Below are 16,471 nucleotides of genomic sequence, written 5' to 3' on the forward strand. Positions count from 1 at the left end.
TACCAGTTTTTCCTTTTTGTTTTCTTCTAGATACAGTACTTGGAATGCTGATTTTACTGCTGGCGACCAGATGATTAAACCTACCAGCTATACAACAGTAAAAATGTAGCGAGGGAACTGTTCTAAGACAATGCCCTGATAGGAGCAGAACATTACCCCTTAGACGCCTAGAAAAAGATGCCCTTTGGCTGATGCCCTTGAGTTCCATAAAGTAGCTTGAGTTTTACATCACCTTCTTGCCTGTCTCTAATTAACCTGAACTTACTTTCTTTAGGGAGAAAGAGCACCATCTTTTTTTGTCCTTCATTTCAGTATTCCAGTTTCAGTGCTTGGGCATAAGCTCTTGTTTTTAACTGTTGCAGAGTGGAATCTCCTTTCCTCTTACATTTCTAGTATTTTTCCTTCCTTCAGTCTATTAAATGCTTTTTACATCATGCTTTACTACTAGTCAGAACTCATTTTAAGTAACATTCTTACTCACACATTTCCTGTATTAACAGTAAATCAACTTTTCCTCTACTTGTCTGTTCTTTCTGCTTATTCTGACACTTGATGCGTCTTTTTAAGAAGCCTGAAATCAGAAGACTTGGGAAGACCAAGAAACTAATAAGATTATATTTAGTTAACTTCATGAAAGTAGTGGCCTGCAAACCCCTGAGGGGGAAAGCATCATTGGAACTGAGGAAAACCGTCTCTTGTTTCATTTTTATTTTTCACTGTCTTCATTTGATTTTGTTGTTGTTGTCGGCCTCCTTTAGAGGCATTAGGAGGTCACTCTTCTTGCTTGTCTGAAAAGTCCCGTGGAGTTCTTTAAAAATAATTTTCGGTAGACTGGCAATGGATCGTCTCCAGTTTTAAGCTGAGAAGTTGATTTTTCTCTAAAGGTCAATGAAAAGAATTAGGAACTTAAGGAATGGCTATGAAAGTGTTTCACATTTCTGAAATATATGGATCAAAGAAGTGCAACAAGAGTTGTACTGTTTGTACGTTCTGATGGGAGGATAAGATGCGGTTGCAGTAGTAACCTAGCAGGTTAGAGAGTGTTTGTCTCGCTCTACAACTCTGAGATACTTAGATTTTGGGAAGCTCTATGCAGTGCTGCCCTTGAAGAAGCGGGACTTGGAAATGAATAGAGTGAAGGAGCAAGTTGAGAGCGTGGCACTTTTTTATTTTAATGTCCTTTTCCCAGTAGGCACCAGGAAAGAAGGAAAACCTGTGCTTCTTGAACTTTTAATCAGAATGCAATGCTAAAGATTCCTTTGTCAGCAACCTCAGTATTTTCAAGAGAAAAGATTTGCAAATAGAAAATGTTGACTGGATTTCTCTATATGTCAATACTGTTCCTGGCTAATGGAATATGCAGTAGGACTGGGTGGTGGCACACCAAGCTCTGTCCTCTGTTAGTGCTCAATAGTGGCATTTTGGTAGAAGAACGTATTGTCTATTAACAAAAGTGAAGTTGTTTTTTTATTGTGATATTTATTCTCCATGCATGTTTTATTAACTTTAGGCCATTCGTAACCACCTCTGTTTCGCCGTTGTTTCTGTTTGGACATTAGAAGTTATTTCCAATTTGATTTTGTTGCCTAGAATATAAACTGGAGAAAATTTGATAAACTAATTTACACTTTTATAGGAGATTTTTGTGCCTCTGGATTGTGAGAGGAGGAGGAGCTGAATTTTGCCTCGTTCCAGTTTTCTGTGCACTTCACAGCGTGGAAATAATGGGATCTAATGATTTTAGTGGAGAAAGTAGTATGACAAAACCAGTTCATGCCTTGCTACCTCACTACAATTTTGTGAAATAATTCACTTTGTTGAAACGGAAAGAGTAAGACTGAATAATAATAACTGCTGAAGATAAAGAAACTTGCCATTTTTCCTACAAGTGTGACCTTAAATTTTATGGTACCTAAACTACGGTCTTTTGAATCTATGTTAAATCCTTGCCCCACCCACAAAGTTGGATGCTTAAGATTTATTCCATTTTCAGCTCAATTCTGATTAGTTCTTCTGAGGGTATGCAATATTTGCTAAGAGTAAAATGTACATTTCTTAAGATTGGCATATTTATTCCAGTGGAGATGTAGTTACAAAGAAGTGACTGCTAAATGTAAGTACTGTGAATCAGATTTAATGGCAGCGAAGTCATAGAAGCTGCTCTTTACATTAATAAGTGGCTTAGATTCTGTGGGAATGTGCTGTGGACTTGTTTTGATTAGATGCTTGGACTTATCTGAAATCAATGGAACAGTTTAGTGAAATATTTCATGTGTTAAAGGTAATGAATGTCCTTCTAAAACTAGTTAATTTCCTGCCCATCCCTAAGCAAACAAAAATCCGTATAGTTTTTTTCCTTAAAAGAACACAGGTTTTAAAGCAGCTAAGCACAGACTTCTGATATCAATTTCAGGAAGTCTTAGTCTGGGAGTTTCAGGTTATGTCTTCTGTAATCACCTGACTGTGGTGAAGCTGATGATGCATCAGTAATGTGCAGATGTCTTTTAAACTAGATGTTATCCTACTAACAGTTTAAGATATTGATCTTTTTCATACTCAGAGATTTCTCAGTGCAAGGTGTTAGTATAACATTTTGAATGATTATATAAGTGTTGTTATATGCAAAAAAAAAAAAAAAAAAGTAAAAGCCTTTGAATTTATCAGTTTGCATTTATCATTCAAGGTATCCATCTCGTATTGAGAAGATAGACTATGAAGAGGGGAAGATGTTGGTCCATTTTGAACGCTGGAGTCATCGCTATGATGAGTGGATTTATTGGGACAGCAATAGGTTGCGACCCTTAGAGCGACCAGCGTTGAGGAAAGAAGGGCTGAAAGATGATGAAGAATTTGTTGTAAGTGACGCGTTTATTTTGACTTTGACTCTTTTTTTGGTAAGCTGCTACACTTGTTTTCCTACATGAAATCTCTAGTGCATAATGCTTGAGTTTTTTTAGAAAAAAATCTAAATGTTTAAAATATTAATGAATAAAATTGTTCAAAATAGGATTTTAAACCTGGGGAAGAAGTCCTAGCTCGTTGGACAGACTGTCGATATTACCCTGCAAAGATTGAAGCAATTAATAAAGAGGGTAAGTGTTCATGTATGATCCGTCTGTAAGGACTGTTTGCATATGCTATGCTATAGCTGTAGTCTACTTTAAAAGTGGCATGCATGCAAAACTTTCTTCACAGCTTCAATATACTGCTGAAAATGTTTGTTCTACCAAATTTCTGTATGAAATTTAAAAAAAATGGAATGTCTCCTAGAAGATAATGCTGAGTGTTTCCTTAGCGATGAGAAAAATATCATTTGCATAGTGTTACAAATATTTTGTACTACTGTTGTTTCGGGTTAACTTTGCCATACTAAAAACACTATTTTCTAAAACAGTTAAAATTTTAAGTTCTGTTGATTGTAAGACAATAATGGAAATACAGAACTAAAGAAAAACTTAATTTAGATGCAACGCTTCACAATGAAGTGGTGGTTTTTAATGAACACAGAATGAATTTGAAATTTTTACAGCAGTTTAAATCAAATGGGAATTTGGTTGTGAATTAAATTGTTTCCCAATAGTGGTAGCTAAAATGTTACATCAATCAATGTAGTAGGGGCAAAAGCCACATGGTATCTTAAACATGCGGAGTCGTGCAAGTGGACAAAAAGTGACAGTATAAAAGCAGTGGTTTTTATTTTTTTAAAAATTCTTAATCCTACGTGTAGTTAACATCAAATTGCTTTGTTCATATAGCCTGTGAAACATTTTAATAGAGCCTTCAGAGTGGTGAGGTATACTTATTTCTTAACTACTTATAATGATTACATCAATCCTCTTGCAGGAACTTTCACAGTACAGTTCTATGACGGTGTTATTCGATGTCTTAAGAGGATGCATATCAAATCTATGCCAGAGGATGCAAAAGGGCAGGTAAGAATATTAGATATCTATTAGATATCTAGATATTTTGTTAGTTCTTACATCTTTTTATTTGTTTATTTTTTGTTTAATATCTTGAGCCCTGGAAGCTAGTCTGTCATGTAGCATAACTAGTTGTAGATTACAGTCTTTTTATTCTGGGCCCTTCACTGTCTTGCTTCACCAGTTTTGTGGATGATGCTTATGATGCCGTGGAGCGTGCAGCTCTAGCAATGTTGCCTCTATCTGAACTGTCCAGATGCTGAGCACTGCTGACTAATCTGTTCCCAGAGTTTTGTCTTGTGGAGGTTACAAGCACAAGGGCATCCAGACACTTCCCCCCTGCCCCTTTTATGGCCTTTCAGGAAAAAGCTTTAGCTTGCCAGTGGTCTATGCTCGTGACTGCCCCCCCCCCCCCCTTTAGCATGTTACGGTGACAGATTTTTGCCCATGTGTTCTCATTAACATAAATGTTGTGAAGGTTTTACTCTCCCCTGTATCAGAACTTTTGGGGATTCAGACAGGTAAATAGTACTTTTACCTCTGCTAACATCCTTGTTGCTCGTAAAGAGGAGATGCTGAGTAGATGTGGAGGCAAGCTGTGAAACAGAGTATGATTTAGTCTCTAGCTGTATCCCTACTTCAAAAAAAAGGAAAATCCAACATCAAAACCAGTTATATCCTTTCTGTGAAACTTCTGTGGATTTTATTTTGCATGATAACTGTATTTTTTTTTAATTAATGAGAAATAACTCCACTGAAACTACTTGAGACTTAGGTACAAGAAATGTAAAAAGACTATTATTACTTACCCCACATTTTCTTTGGGGCAAACAGAATTCAGATATTTCATAATTACTGTTGCAACAATCCATATTTTGCTCATGTGGCAAGAGCAGATAGAGACAAGAAGTGTCTTGAAAACAGTTCTGTATCCTGGCCGTCTCCTCTATGTTGCAGGTGGCTGTATATTAGAATTGAACGTCTAAGCAGTGGAGCACTGTGCAGGCAGTATTTGCCTGTCTAACTACTCAAAAAAACTACTTAAACAACCTTTCCCTAAAGAGATTAAACTGAAGTCCATTTTCAGGCTACCACTGGCTTCTTGCTGCAACGTTAAAATAATTCTGTTGAATCATTTTATAATATTTCAACTAATATTTTCATTGTGACAGTAAGTTAAGAAGCTAGAGTGACTTTGACTTTGTAAAAAGAAAAACTTGGTTAATGTGGTTGCAACTGGACTAACATAGCCCTTCTGTGACAATGTGAAGTCCCTTCCTCTCAGTCCTGTGCTTTTTCTAGGTAGCCATATTGTGTCTAGTCATGAGTTATTACTCTTAGGCCACAGGCATTTTCGGCTTAAAATGTAAAAACAGATTCAGTGTTTTACAGATGCAGGTTAGCTGCCGTTTTAATGTCCAGATATGCTTGGTATCAGGCCAGCTCATTTTACAATTTCTAATTTTCTTCAGTAATTGAGAGTGGCATCAGGCTCATGCATCTCGGTGGCTGAATGTAGATAGCTTCAGTGAAGTCTTGAGAAAGAAAAAGTGGTCCAAACTTAACGCTTCTTGTGATGGATTTAAATTTTTCAGGGCTGTCTTGCAGCAAGAAGAGCACCAAATATGCTTCCTGCAACACTAATAGATATTATTCTTGGCATTTCATTGTGCAAAATTAGAGATGGACACAGAGGTCTGTAGCTTCAAAGACAAAGCTCCTTTTTTTCTGCAACATCTGCTACATCATTATGCTATGGCAAAAATGTTTGCCTTTCAAAATATTTTTGTGGTCTTTAATAATAATGTAATCCAAGATTTAATTTGAAAATCAGTTATCTGAAACTGAGTTTAGTCTAAGCCGAAGCCTCGAACTCAAATGAATGTTTTCACATAGAATAATAAGGCAAAAATCTGAATATATTTATTGGAAAAGATTTATAGCCCAAAAAAGGCAAGAATATAATTTGTTTTGAAAAACTGAAGTTGACAGATCTGACGTTTCATGTCTAGCTTAAATCTACAGCTTGTTTGTTTCTTTTTCTAAAGCAAAATAAATTTCAAGAGATATGTCCAAGTTTAAGAAACTTCTTTAAATTTTAGAATATTGACAAGCTTAGCAAATGCAAGATCTATTTTGGAAGTTGTGCTACATGTGCAGAATTTTCATTACTGTGAGAGATATAGACTATTTAATTCTTTGTTCATGAATATTAGTGGTAGAAAATACTTGTAAATAAACATGTAAAAATCAATTTTTATGCAAGTATTATTAATATTTCGGGTCCCAGACTTACTGAAAGAAAGTGTGACCGATTGCATCTGACCAGGAGAGCAAGAGTTATCCCCTCCGGAGTCAAATGCCTATATTAAGCACGTTTATCCTTTCAGTAAATTTAAGGATGCTGACAGCAATAGCAGTATGTTAGTTTCAAAAGGAAATATATTCTTTTGAGCTTACTGTGTCTTAAAGGAAGAGATTGTAGACACTAACGTTCAAACTCCCTTTTTTTGAGTTGCAGGAGTGTGCTTTTATAAGCCTTAGCTGTGAGGGTGGAAAGCCAAAAAAAAAAAAAAAAAAAAAAAAAGAAGTTTGTATAGTTCAATGCACGGATACTATGGGCTAGGCTTCTCTGCTGAGAAGCTCAAATTAATTGAAGTAACACAGAAATATGGCTAAAGCAGTGCAGGGAGAAAATGAAAAAAGATGGGGATATTGAGACTGCCCTTATGAGAGCACATATAAAGTATTCAGATAACTTAATTTTTCTGTTTCATGTTTTTTGTTTTATCTTCGATGTAATTAGGCGCGCGAGAGGGAGCAGATAGCGCCGGAGCTGAGATTAGTGACGGAAATCGAACCAAAAGAAGTGAGTTTTGAGGAGGGTTTTAAAGGAGAGGGAGGGGACTTGGCACCCAGGAAGAGGAAGCTGAGGAAAAAGCATGGATTTGCGATGGGGACAGAGGAAAAAAGAAGATATGACAGGAAACAATGTGAGCCAAGGTGTAGGTGGGGCAGACTGTTTATTCTCTGAAAGGTGAGAGTAAGGAGTCCAGTCTTGATTAGGAATGAGACAGTCAGTAGGCTGATGATTGGTGTATGTATGAGTGTGTGAGAGTTGGGAACTGATGTGTCAGGAGAGGAAAAAGCTGAAGCGGTAGTGCTATGGAGATGCAAAAAGGTGGTGGTTGTAGGTAGGTGAAGGGAGAACGATGTATGTGAATTCCGGAGTTGGCACAAGGGTTGGATTTAGGAATGATGCTGTTCTTGCCTTCCTACTGTTGCGGGTTTAAGATTATGCAACAGAACATTTTAAAATGAAAGGTGTGTTGTTTTTTTTTTGGCCTTTTTTTTTTTTTTTTTTTTTGGCCAATTGATTGTGTAAGGGTGCTGGATAATTACTACTAACTTCTTAACTGTGCAATTTCCTATGCTTTGGTTTAGTGACTCTAATCAGCATAATTTCCTCAGTAACCATAAGGTAAAAGTTTGTCTTCTAACTACAGTGTCCTATGACTTCTTGTCTACCAATTGTCTTTGCTTGCTTAAAAGATGAACCTTGGGAAGGGAAAAGAAAAAAGAAGGAAATTCAACTTTTTAAGAAGTTATGTATACATAAGTGAGAAACGTTCACTGTGGTGAGATACTGTGGGAAAGGGGGAGATCAGATTGGATGTGCGACTGGTGAAGAATTACAAAACCACAGCTGATAAAGAGCCAAAGTCAGAGCTCTAGGGAGAAGCAGGGAACAATTATTTTAGGATAATTTTAGGTTTACGTTATTCCTTTCTAATGTGCTCCTGTTTAGGTCTCGGGCTTTGAGTTTACTGAACACACCAGAAAAAATCCTGCTATTAAAAAATTTATAACTAATTTATGCAATATCTATGATACGTACTCTGTCAACCACAATAGCGGGACACAGAGTATGTTACAACGACCCTGTCTGGAGAGAGATTTTTACATTCTGTGTGTTTTAGCTTCCTACTGTTGTAGCTTCCCCCATTACTTTATTAAAATTTTCTAAAAATTCTTTAAAAAAAAAAAAAAAAGGCAGAACCACATCTTTAAGAGAGTCACCCATTTTTGAGGTAGGAATTACTGAATCCTTTAGAAGAAGGATGATCACCTTAAACATCTAGGATGCTAGGTACTTCTCACAGGTCAGGAGCTGTGCAGCCGAACAGTTGCTCGGCAGGAGTTAAAGGTTAGAAAGCAGAAATTCTGTGTTATTTCAGTGTTTACAGATATTTTGCTCAGCCAAAATAGAAATGGATCCAGAGAGTTTCTGTCCAGAGAGTTTCTGTCCAGTTCTCTTCATTGAGTTTAATTTTTAAAAGATAATCTAGGAGAAAAAGCATAAATGCCACCATAAATAACATCTCTCTGCTCTGGCTTCTGAATGTTTAATCTTGTTACATTCTTCTATGTGTCCTGCCACCCTCTGTGAGCTCCATGTCTTAAGGAAAGTAACCAAACAATGAAATAAAAAACAAACAAAAACCCCATTGTGCTGCCCAAGAACAGTTATAGTTAAACCAGGGTACTTAGTTCAGTGTGCCCCTTGAAGCTTGAAATCCTCATTGGAAAGCTTCTGACTTCAGGGCACGTAGCTTGACTGAAAATGGAAAAGCTCTTAAGAAGCTATTTTGATGCTGGCTACGCTTCCTCTTCTCTGTACTCTTTATCATAAGAGCCAAGCTCCAGCCGTGTTACTGATCCTCTTCATCCCTTGGCCAGAGTACCATACCACACTTCTACCATCAGGTCTCTTATCTCCACGCCAGCACGAGTAGCTCCGTCCTTTTTTTCTTACTTGCTGGATGGGCAAAGCTCTGAATGGACCGGAGCTAATATATGTGCTCTTTTTGGCTGCCCAGGCAAAAGGTACGTGTGGTTTTGATTGACCCTCCAGTTAGCGGTTAGATGTGCTCTTCATGGCTGACACGTCACCAGAAGGCTTTGGGAGCTGCCTGTTGTGCAGCCATTCCCAAACTGTTTTCCTGCTAGCTAAACGGAGTGTATGCATCTTACTTACTTAGATGGTTTGGAGATGAAGCACTTCATCTTAGAGGAAGCAAAACTGCTGTTGTTTCAAAGTACATAGTTTGATGAAATATAGATGGGTACCTTGTGCAAAACAGTCAATGGTATTTTGAGCTTTGTAAAAGGAAAAGCATAATACAGGAAAAAGTAACACTTCTGTAATTTGTATTATGCTCTCCTCCTACATCAAAGAAGGCAAACAAACCTCGGCAGAACAGAAACTTGAAAGATTTATAAAATGTACTGAGTAGATTTAAAAAAAAAAAAAAACTATGTTTTGTATGAAACAAGATTTATAAACATGAGAATATTTTAGATACCTCGTGATACCAATAAGGAAAAAATCCAAGGAAAAATATGATTTAATGTTGAAAGGAAGTTTTATTATTTTTAAAGCAGTCGTGCAAAAAACGAAAAATGGAGTTCTTGTCATAAGGATTTTTTTTTATTTGGCGCAACAAATCTAAAGCGCTCTTAGAGCCCAATCTCTGTACCTCCCTCAAGTAAATTAATTGTTCTTCAAAAACCCACTCAGATACTTGATACTTATTGGTGGAGTATAAACATTGTTGGTTTTTATTTCACATATAATTTCTCCACGGAGCTTGATGTTACAGAATATTTGAAAAAAGTATTTTATTAAAAGGGAATGATCCAGATTTCTTGTAATCAGATTGATCCTTGACACTCGGGAAACATCAGGACTGATTACTGCAGAGTAGTGGAAGGAGCTTGGCTTGGTATCTGGAGGTGTTTGTCCTCTCCATTGACTGCAGGGTGACTAGAGACTTCATTTACACTTCTAAAGTTAGATGAATTTGGCTCTAGGTTCTCCTCTTTACTCCCTGGATGTTTGTGTATGGTCAAATTAACCATTTTCCAAATGGTACTCTTAAGTACCTTAAATGTGGATTGTGGAATTCATTTGTATTACAGAAAGCTTTACTGCAATTACTGAATAAAACATGGAAAATATAATACAAAAAGAATGCTATCTGCAGTTACTGTAGAAACAAAAGTATAAAAGTTTTGTTAGTGCTTTATGGATCTAATTCAGGAAGAGCTCTGTCCATATATCACGCAGTTGACTGGACCATGCTTAGAGCTGATTATAGCTTTAAATAATAGTTAAATTTGAGCTACAGTAAAATTGATGCGTGTCCCACCTAGAAGGGTAATAAAGTCAGTGGTTGGTTTGGGAGCTCTTGAGTTTCTAAATCTGTAAGATGTAAAAGAAGTAGTAAGGAACTAGTGCAGCCAGAATTCTACATACAGTGTCGTTTTGAAGGTTTTTTTCTCTTCCTTTTTATCCACATGGCATACTGATGATGCTTCAAGTTTATATAGGCAATTTGGGAAATTCGTTTTGCCACTCCTTGCGTACTAGCCATAAAACTACGTTCAACTGCTTTGGAACGTTTCTAGATGAAATTGCATTGGGTTTATAAATGTGTTCTATTTGAGTTTCAAACTGTTTTTAATACCTGCCTTTTTTCCTTTTTGGAGGATTGGATAGCTTTGGTCAAAGCTGCTGCAGCAGCAGCAGCCAAGAACAAAGCAGGAAGCAAACCTAGAACCAGCGCAAACAGCAATAAAGATAAAGAGGAGAGAAAATGGCTAAAAATTCCTTCAAGAAAGGAAGAAACTTCAACGTCTACAATCATGCAGGAAGTCCAAAAAAAGGAAGAGGAACCTACATCTAGTGATACATTTGGTAAAAGCGGATTCTGTAAAAGATGGAATAGCACCATTAATTAATAAATTAAATACCATTAATCAAATAGGAAACTATTTTTTTCCAGTTAAATCTAGTTGGGCCAGCAGTTACTCCTTTTGACTTTTTGCAAAACTTCTGTCCACCTTCTGAGAACAAAGCGTAGGCTTTTGAATGACTGTTGTGTGCTCTGGTTCCAGTTCCTGGATCTTCTGTTAACTGTGAGATACATCTAGATATTCGTTTAAGATAACGTTTCCAATGTGGATGAAGTTTCCATATTCAAAGATAGCTGAAACTCTTATTTCTGGGTTGATAACAATTTGTTTGTTTTAATAATCTGTTACTGTATTTCTTGTAATACTTGATAAAAATTGCAAATTTAAGGTAGTTTGCATCTGGTGCTTCAATGTATAAAACTGTAAATCTATAGAATATGTCCATTTCATTTTCAATAACTATAAAAAATTTTAATCTGTATTGTAATAGCAGTTCTGAAATATTAAAATATTTTAATTTTGTTAAGTATTTATTAAATGTGAATTTATTAGAGTTCTCTTTTGTTTAAAAGTAGGTTTTCCTGTGGTGGATGTTCCAAAGATGGCCTTTGTGCGGGCAGAGAGCACGTTATCCCACAAGAGGAAAAGTAATCTGGGCAACTCATTTCAGGCAAAGAGAGCTCGTCTTAACAAGATCACTGGTAAACCTCCTTTTTTGTTGAGATTTGTTCCTTTGTTGAGATATTTGCTCCTTTTTGTGTATTGAAGTACACATGCTCACATATAAGGTGCTCAAGTAGATCAGTAAAAGCGCATTCATCAGGCAAATATTAATTGCAATCCTCTTGTTTGGAATTCTAAAGCAGTACAGAAGTGGTAATAAAATCAAACTTGTTTATAAATTAAAGGAAGGGTCTCTGACTTGACTCATATTTTTAATTTTCTAGGAAGATAGCCATTCTGAACTCATCAATTTCTTGAATGTGCGTGTGTGTATATATATATATATATATATATTTAACTCCAGCTGCTCCATTTCTCCATTATGTAGGTAATTTGATGTTTGCACAAGTTCTTAACAGGGTCATGAGTTAAATATCACCACTATAAATTAATGCTGTCCCTGGTCTGGGAAAATCAAACATTCTATTCCGGTTTCTCATAAAGTGAAACAGTTGCTGAAAAGAGTTTGTAGTATGTCATTTTAAAGTGTAAAGTCTAGATATTAACTGAAATAAAGAAGAGCGAAAAGATTTTGACAGCGTCCAAAGCATCTGTTACTTATATTTATTGCTTAAGGGTATTAGAGGAAAAGATATATGCAGCTATAAAATGCATTTTTAAGTTAAAATCACAGAACAGTTGAGGTTGGAGGGGACCTCTGGAGATCATCTAGTCCATCCTCCCTGCTCAAGCAGTGTTAACCAGAGCATGTTGCACAGCACCCTGTCCAGAGGGCTTTTGAATATCTCCAAGGAAGGAGACTCCGCAACCTCTCTGGGCAACCTGCTCCAGTGCTCAGTCACTTCACAGGAAAGAAGTTTTTCCTTATGCTCAGACGGAACTTCCTGTGTTTCACTTTGTGCCCATTGCTTCTTGTCCTGTCGCTGGGCAGCAGTGAAGAGAGTCTGGCCCCCATCCTTTTGACCCTTCAGATATTTATACGTATTGATCAGATCGCCTCTCAGGCTTCTCTTCTCCAGGCTGAGCAGGCCCAGCTCTCTCAGCCTTTCGTCAGATGAAAGATGCTCTAGTCCCTTAATCCCATAATCATTTTAGTAGTCCTTTACTGGACTTGCTCCAGTAGCTTTGTATGTGTTGGATGTGTTTTATTCCAAAATTGTCAAAGTAAATTCCTATTAAAATATGGAGAAATTGTTTCAATTTGTATCCCTGCTCCGCTACCACCTAATAAGCAAATCATATTAGCAGCATTGATCCATCAGTCTTTTGGATGAGGTAATATGTTTGTGCCTTTCTTGGGAAAGTATCGGGGCACACTTCAAAAGCTAGAGGAAAAGTTGTGAAGCTCCCCTTTAAAAGAGGTCCTTTGGACAGAAAGCAAGATAGCAGTGCTTTCATCTCGTAATTCCAATAAATGAATGTTAGTATGAAGTCTGACAAACTCCTTTGTGTTAAAGATGAGATTTTTTTGCTGGTTAGTAGATACAGTAGTGTTAGATCATTCATATAAAAAGTCAATTACTTCGATAAGGCAAAAATAACCTTAAATAACCTTATTTACTAAACTGCATGATGTGTTTTTGCAGACTTGTTTCTGCTGATACGACCTTTTGTAAGTCAGCAACTGAGAACATTTAGTCAGCTCTCTTGTGAGCATGGTTCTGTTTCATTCTTTTTCAATCAGTGTTTCAAACTAAAGGAGTAAACAAATGAAATGGGTCACTGTGGAACACGGTATGGAGGTAGTGCTCTTTTGGGGTGGGGGGAATTTGTCAGTCTCCAGAATTTCCTTTCCTGGAAGGCTTCCTCTTTTATGCTGAGTTTGGTTAATGGATGACTGATCATTTCAGTCTTAATTTTTACTCTCCTTTACTTGTCCTGCTCACTCCCTTGATTAAATCCCAACCTAATTGCTGCCAAGCAGTAGGAGGAGTTGTGGCAGGAGATAGCAAAAACAGTTGAAAAGCTTATAGCTCCAGAAATTGTATGTTTTTTTGTTCACAGAAAGATTCTGCTGTGTCCTAAGCAGTATTGTGACAATAATCAGACTCATATAGACCAAAATGATTAATTAGACAAAGTAGAAAGATAACTCAATGGCTGCAGCGTTAAAAAGAGTTTCTGTTTTTATCTGCGTGAGAACTTACTCTTGAGGATGCGTTACCTTTCAATGAAAGTGAATTAATTCTTTAATTCCAAGACCAAATTTGTCATGCTTGGTAGTTATTCTATATATTGAACTGTTTTCAAGCCAGCATCCTACTTTTGCAGTTCCTACTGTAATTTCTGTCTATTACTACATAGAATGATGGAGTATTTTGAAAATGTAACTGCTGATGATCACACTTCTCTTGCTACGTGCTAATTTCTTACGCTTGAATGTTATATACTGCATTTTTTTGTATCCAGCATGAGTTTTACTTCTTAATTTGAAGGAAGGCTAGAGATTATGTTTATGATGGATGTGTCCATCAAAATGGCAACAAGAGAATAGTAAAGCATTGTAGCTGTTAGAAAACATTCAGTTACCAATCGTCTTACGGCTATATTGAGGAAGTAAAAGTGGAGCAAGTAATTTGGCTATAGGAGGCTGTTTGAAGGGAACTCTTCTTGAATTTCAGTGCAGCATTCAGTATTTGTTCATTGAATGTTCATTCGTTCTTCCTGCCTGCTGCAAGGGCAGCAGCTGCACCTGGTGTTCTTCACTCACGGGATAACAAAATTTTGCTCCATTTTTTTTTTTTTTGCTGCTGCTGCTACCACTGCGTGATGATACGTTTTCAGGAGAAAGTTGGCTCCTATTAAGAAGATATTACTGTTTCTCTCCAACTAGTTTTTGCCTCTATTGGAAGGCTCGCTTCCACATCTCTCACTACAGTGTTATCTAAAAGAACAATTAATATCTGCTTCAAGCTAACAGAACAAAATACTTGTTCTGTTTTGCTCTGCTGCCCCATGCTTTTTATTTCTTACAAGCTGTTACTGACCGGGGATGGTCCGCTTGTAGTCCTGGTGCTATATTAGCTTGTAGAGTTGTTTTATCGTCTCATAGGCATGGTGGTTGATTAGCCAGATACCTCATGGGGTAGGGAAGAAGGAAATAAGGAGGACTATTTATTTAGAGATCCACCAGAATTTAGGTCAATTCTGTGGTTGCGCTTTCAGCACCCTGAACTTCTAGCTAGGAAAAAAAAAAAAAATCTCTTAATGTACATAAATGACTCAGTATGGCTTGAAATGTATTTAAGCATTCTCAGACAGGAAATTATCTTCAGATTTATGTTAGTACAGACGGTATTTTGGTTCATCTGAGAATATTTGCAAGAATCAAGCAATAAGTACTTTCCTAAAAATCTTGTTTACACTGGGGATTGTTATTAGTGCAGACATGAAAATGCAAAGAAAGCCTTTCTGAAAAGTAGCCCTACCTTATTCATACATGTCTTCAAATGTGTGCAATACAGTCCAAGGTGTAATGATCTTTTTTCATTTTTCTGCAAAGGTTGGATACAGGACTGCACTGAAGTGAAATCCTTTTTTGGAATCATTGTTGCTGAAATTCTGATAGTAGAATATGTTTGTAGAACTTGCCTTCTGGACTGTATCTCATTGTCTAAAATATAAAAATTATTTCACTTAATTTTGATAATCATTTCATGTTTTGTATCCTAAATACAGGATGGTCAAAACAAAGAACATATTTAAATCAAGTCAGAGAAATACTAATAAGGATTAGAGTTGTAAAGGATAATTTGCATGCAAGAGCATCTTTTATGAAATCGGTGCAGAATTAAAATCTTTTCAGATAATAATGTTTGTATTAATATACTAGGGCTAAGTAAGTTTCTGCTTTGCAGTTAGCTTACTGCTTTAATTGTAAAATCACAGTAGTTTTTACCTCTTGTTATGGAGAAGGTCTTCTGAAAAATTTTTTTAAAACATCTTCCCATTAAACTGAAGCATGACTTAATCTAACAGAAAAAGTAAATGAAAAAAATGACTAGTAATTCTTGTGGGACACTGAAAAATTTGACGTCTCTCTAACAAAATTTCACACAGATTTCCCCCTCCCCTTTTGTCTTCCTTGTGGAAATGCCGGAAAAGTACCTCTCATGAGGAGCGTGAGCGCATCATGAGCGCACCATCATGGGAACGTCTTGAAACTTTTTTCTTCCAATTTACCATATTTAGCTTTGTGTGGAGCTGTTTCAGAGAGAATTAAATTGGAGATGCAAACACTTCATATTTCTTGTCTCATCGTCTTGTTTTGTCTTCCGCAAATGCTCCTTACAGCTTTTTCTAAATGAAAATCTCTGCAATTTTTCTCCTAAGGTTTATTGGCATCCAAAGCTGTTGTTGCGGATGGTGCTGAAAAAAAGGAAGGCAACAAAGAAACAGCTCCAGTCCTGGAGCAGGTATGAAATGGTAGAGTTTGATTCTTTTGCAAGGTTCCCACTGGAGTGTGCCATGGACATGTAGTACCTACAACACTAAAATTTGCCTCTTCATATACAATAGGGAACTGAAACTCAATCTTATGTTTACATTTTCTCATAGCCAGATGTATGGAATTTAATTGTCTCAAACCACAGAGTTAACTTGAGTTTCAGTAATGAGCTTTCATATCAGAAAACAAACGAGCGAAAAACAAAGAAAAACAAAGCCACCATGCAGCAAAAGTTAGGAGACCAATTTTCCAAGGTCCAGTTTTATAGCTGGAATCGTGACCATGACTGGCTTAGACGACCCTTACACAAATTTAATTTGTGTTTGAAAGAGGGTTTTTTGACATCAAGTAAAACTTCTTTTGTAAGAAGTTTATTTTATATTGTAAGAATTGGTGTGGTAGACTGTTTATGTTTTATGAACTGCTCAATGAGCCATACGTTTTGCTAGGGTGTATATTTTAATAAATACAAAAAAGAAACTTTTAAATTAATGTTAAGGGTCTGACTTTTAAATCTGCATATTTGCAGGACCTAAAGGCTACTACTTTGTCTTTAGCTTATTCCACTGTGTTCAGGCATTGCTTGACTCAGCTGTGCATTATTGTGAATATTAAAAGGGCTGAAAGCTTAAGCACAGTAAAGCAAGCTAAGGATGAA

At 36.6% G+C, this 16,471-nt stretch overlaps 1 protein-coding gene across 18 annotated transcripts in view; it reads left to right on the plus strand.

Annotated features, from left to right (window-relative positions):
• PHF20L1 (PHD finger protein 20 like 1) overlaps positions 1-16,471 on the plus strand; it is a 55,033-nt gene that overhangs the window by 7,304 nt on the left and 31,258 nt on the right. For 6 of the 18 annotated variants that reach the window (XM_068933344.1, XM_068933356.1, XM_068933347.1 and 3 more), the window contains exons 3-9: positions 2,684-2,855; positions 3,008-3,092; positions 3,844-3,932; positions 6,730-6,792; positions 10,476-10,683; positions 11,255-11,383; positions 15,699-15,781. In XM_068933344.1, coding sequence (XP_068789445.1) covers positions 2,684-2,855; positions 3,008-3,092; positions 3,844-3,932; positions 6,730-6,792; positions 10,476-10,683; positions 11,255-11,383; positions 15,699-15,781 — 829 coding nt within the window. The remainder of the gene's footprint in view (positions 1-2,683; positions 2,856-3,007; positions 3,093-3,843; positions 3,933-6,729; positions 6,793-10,475; positions 10,684-11,254; positions 11,384-15,698; positions 15,782-16,471) is intronic. The other 12 variants (XM_068933360.1, XM_068933349.1, XM_068933351.1 and 9 more) reach the window with 3 other exon arrangements.

This window comes from Struthio camelus, chromosome 2 (genome assembly GCF_040807025.1).
Source record: "Struthio camelus isolate bStrCam1 chromosome 2, bStrCam1.hap1, whole genome shotgun sequence".
Taxonomy (NCBI): domain Eukaryota; kingdom Metazoa; phylum Chordata; class Aves; order Struthioniformes; family Struthionidae; genus Struthio; species Struthio camelus.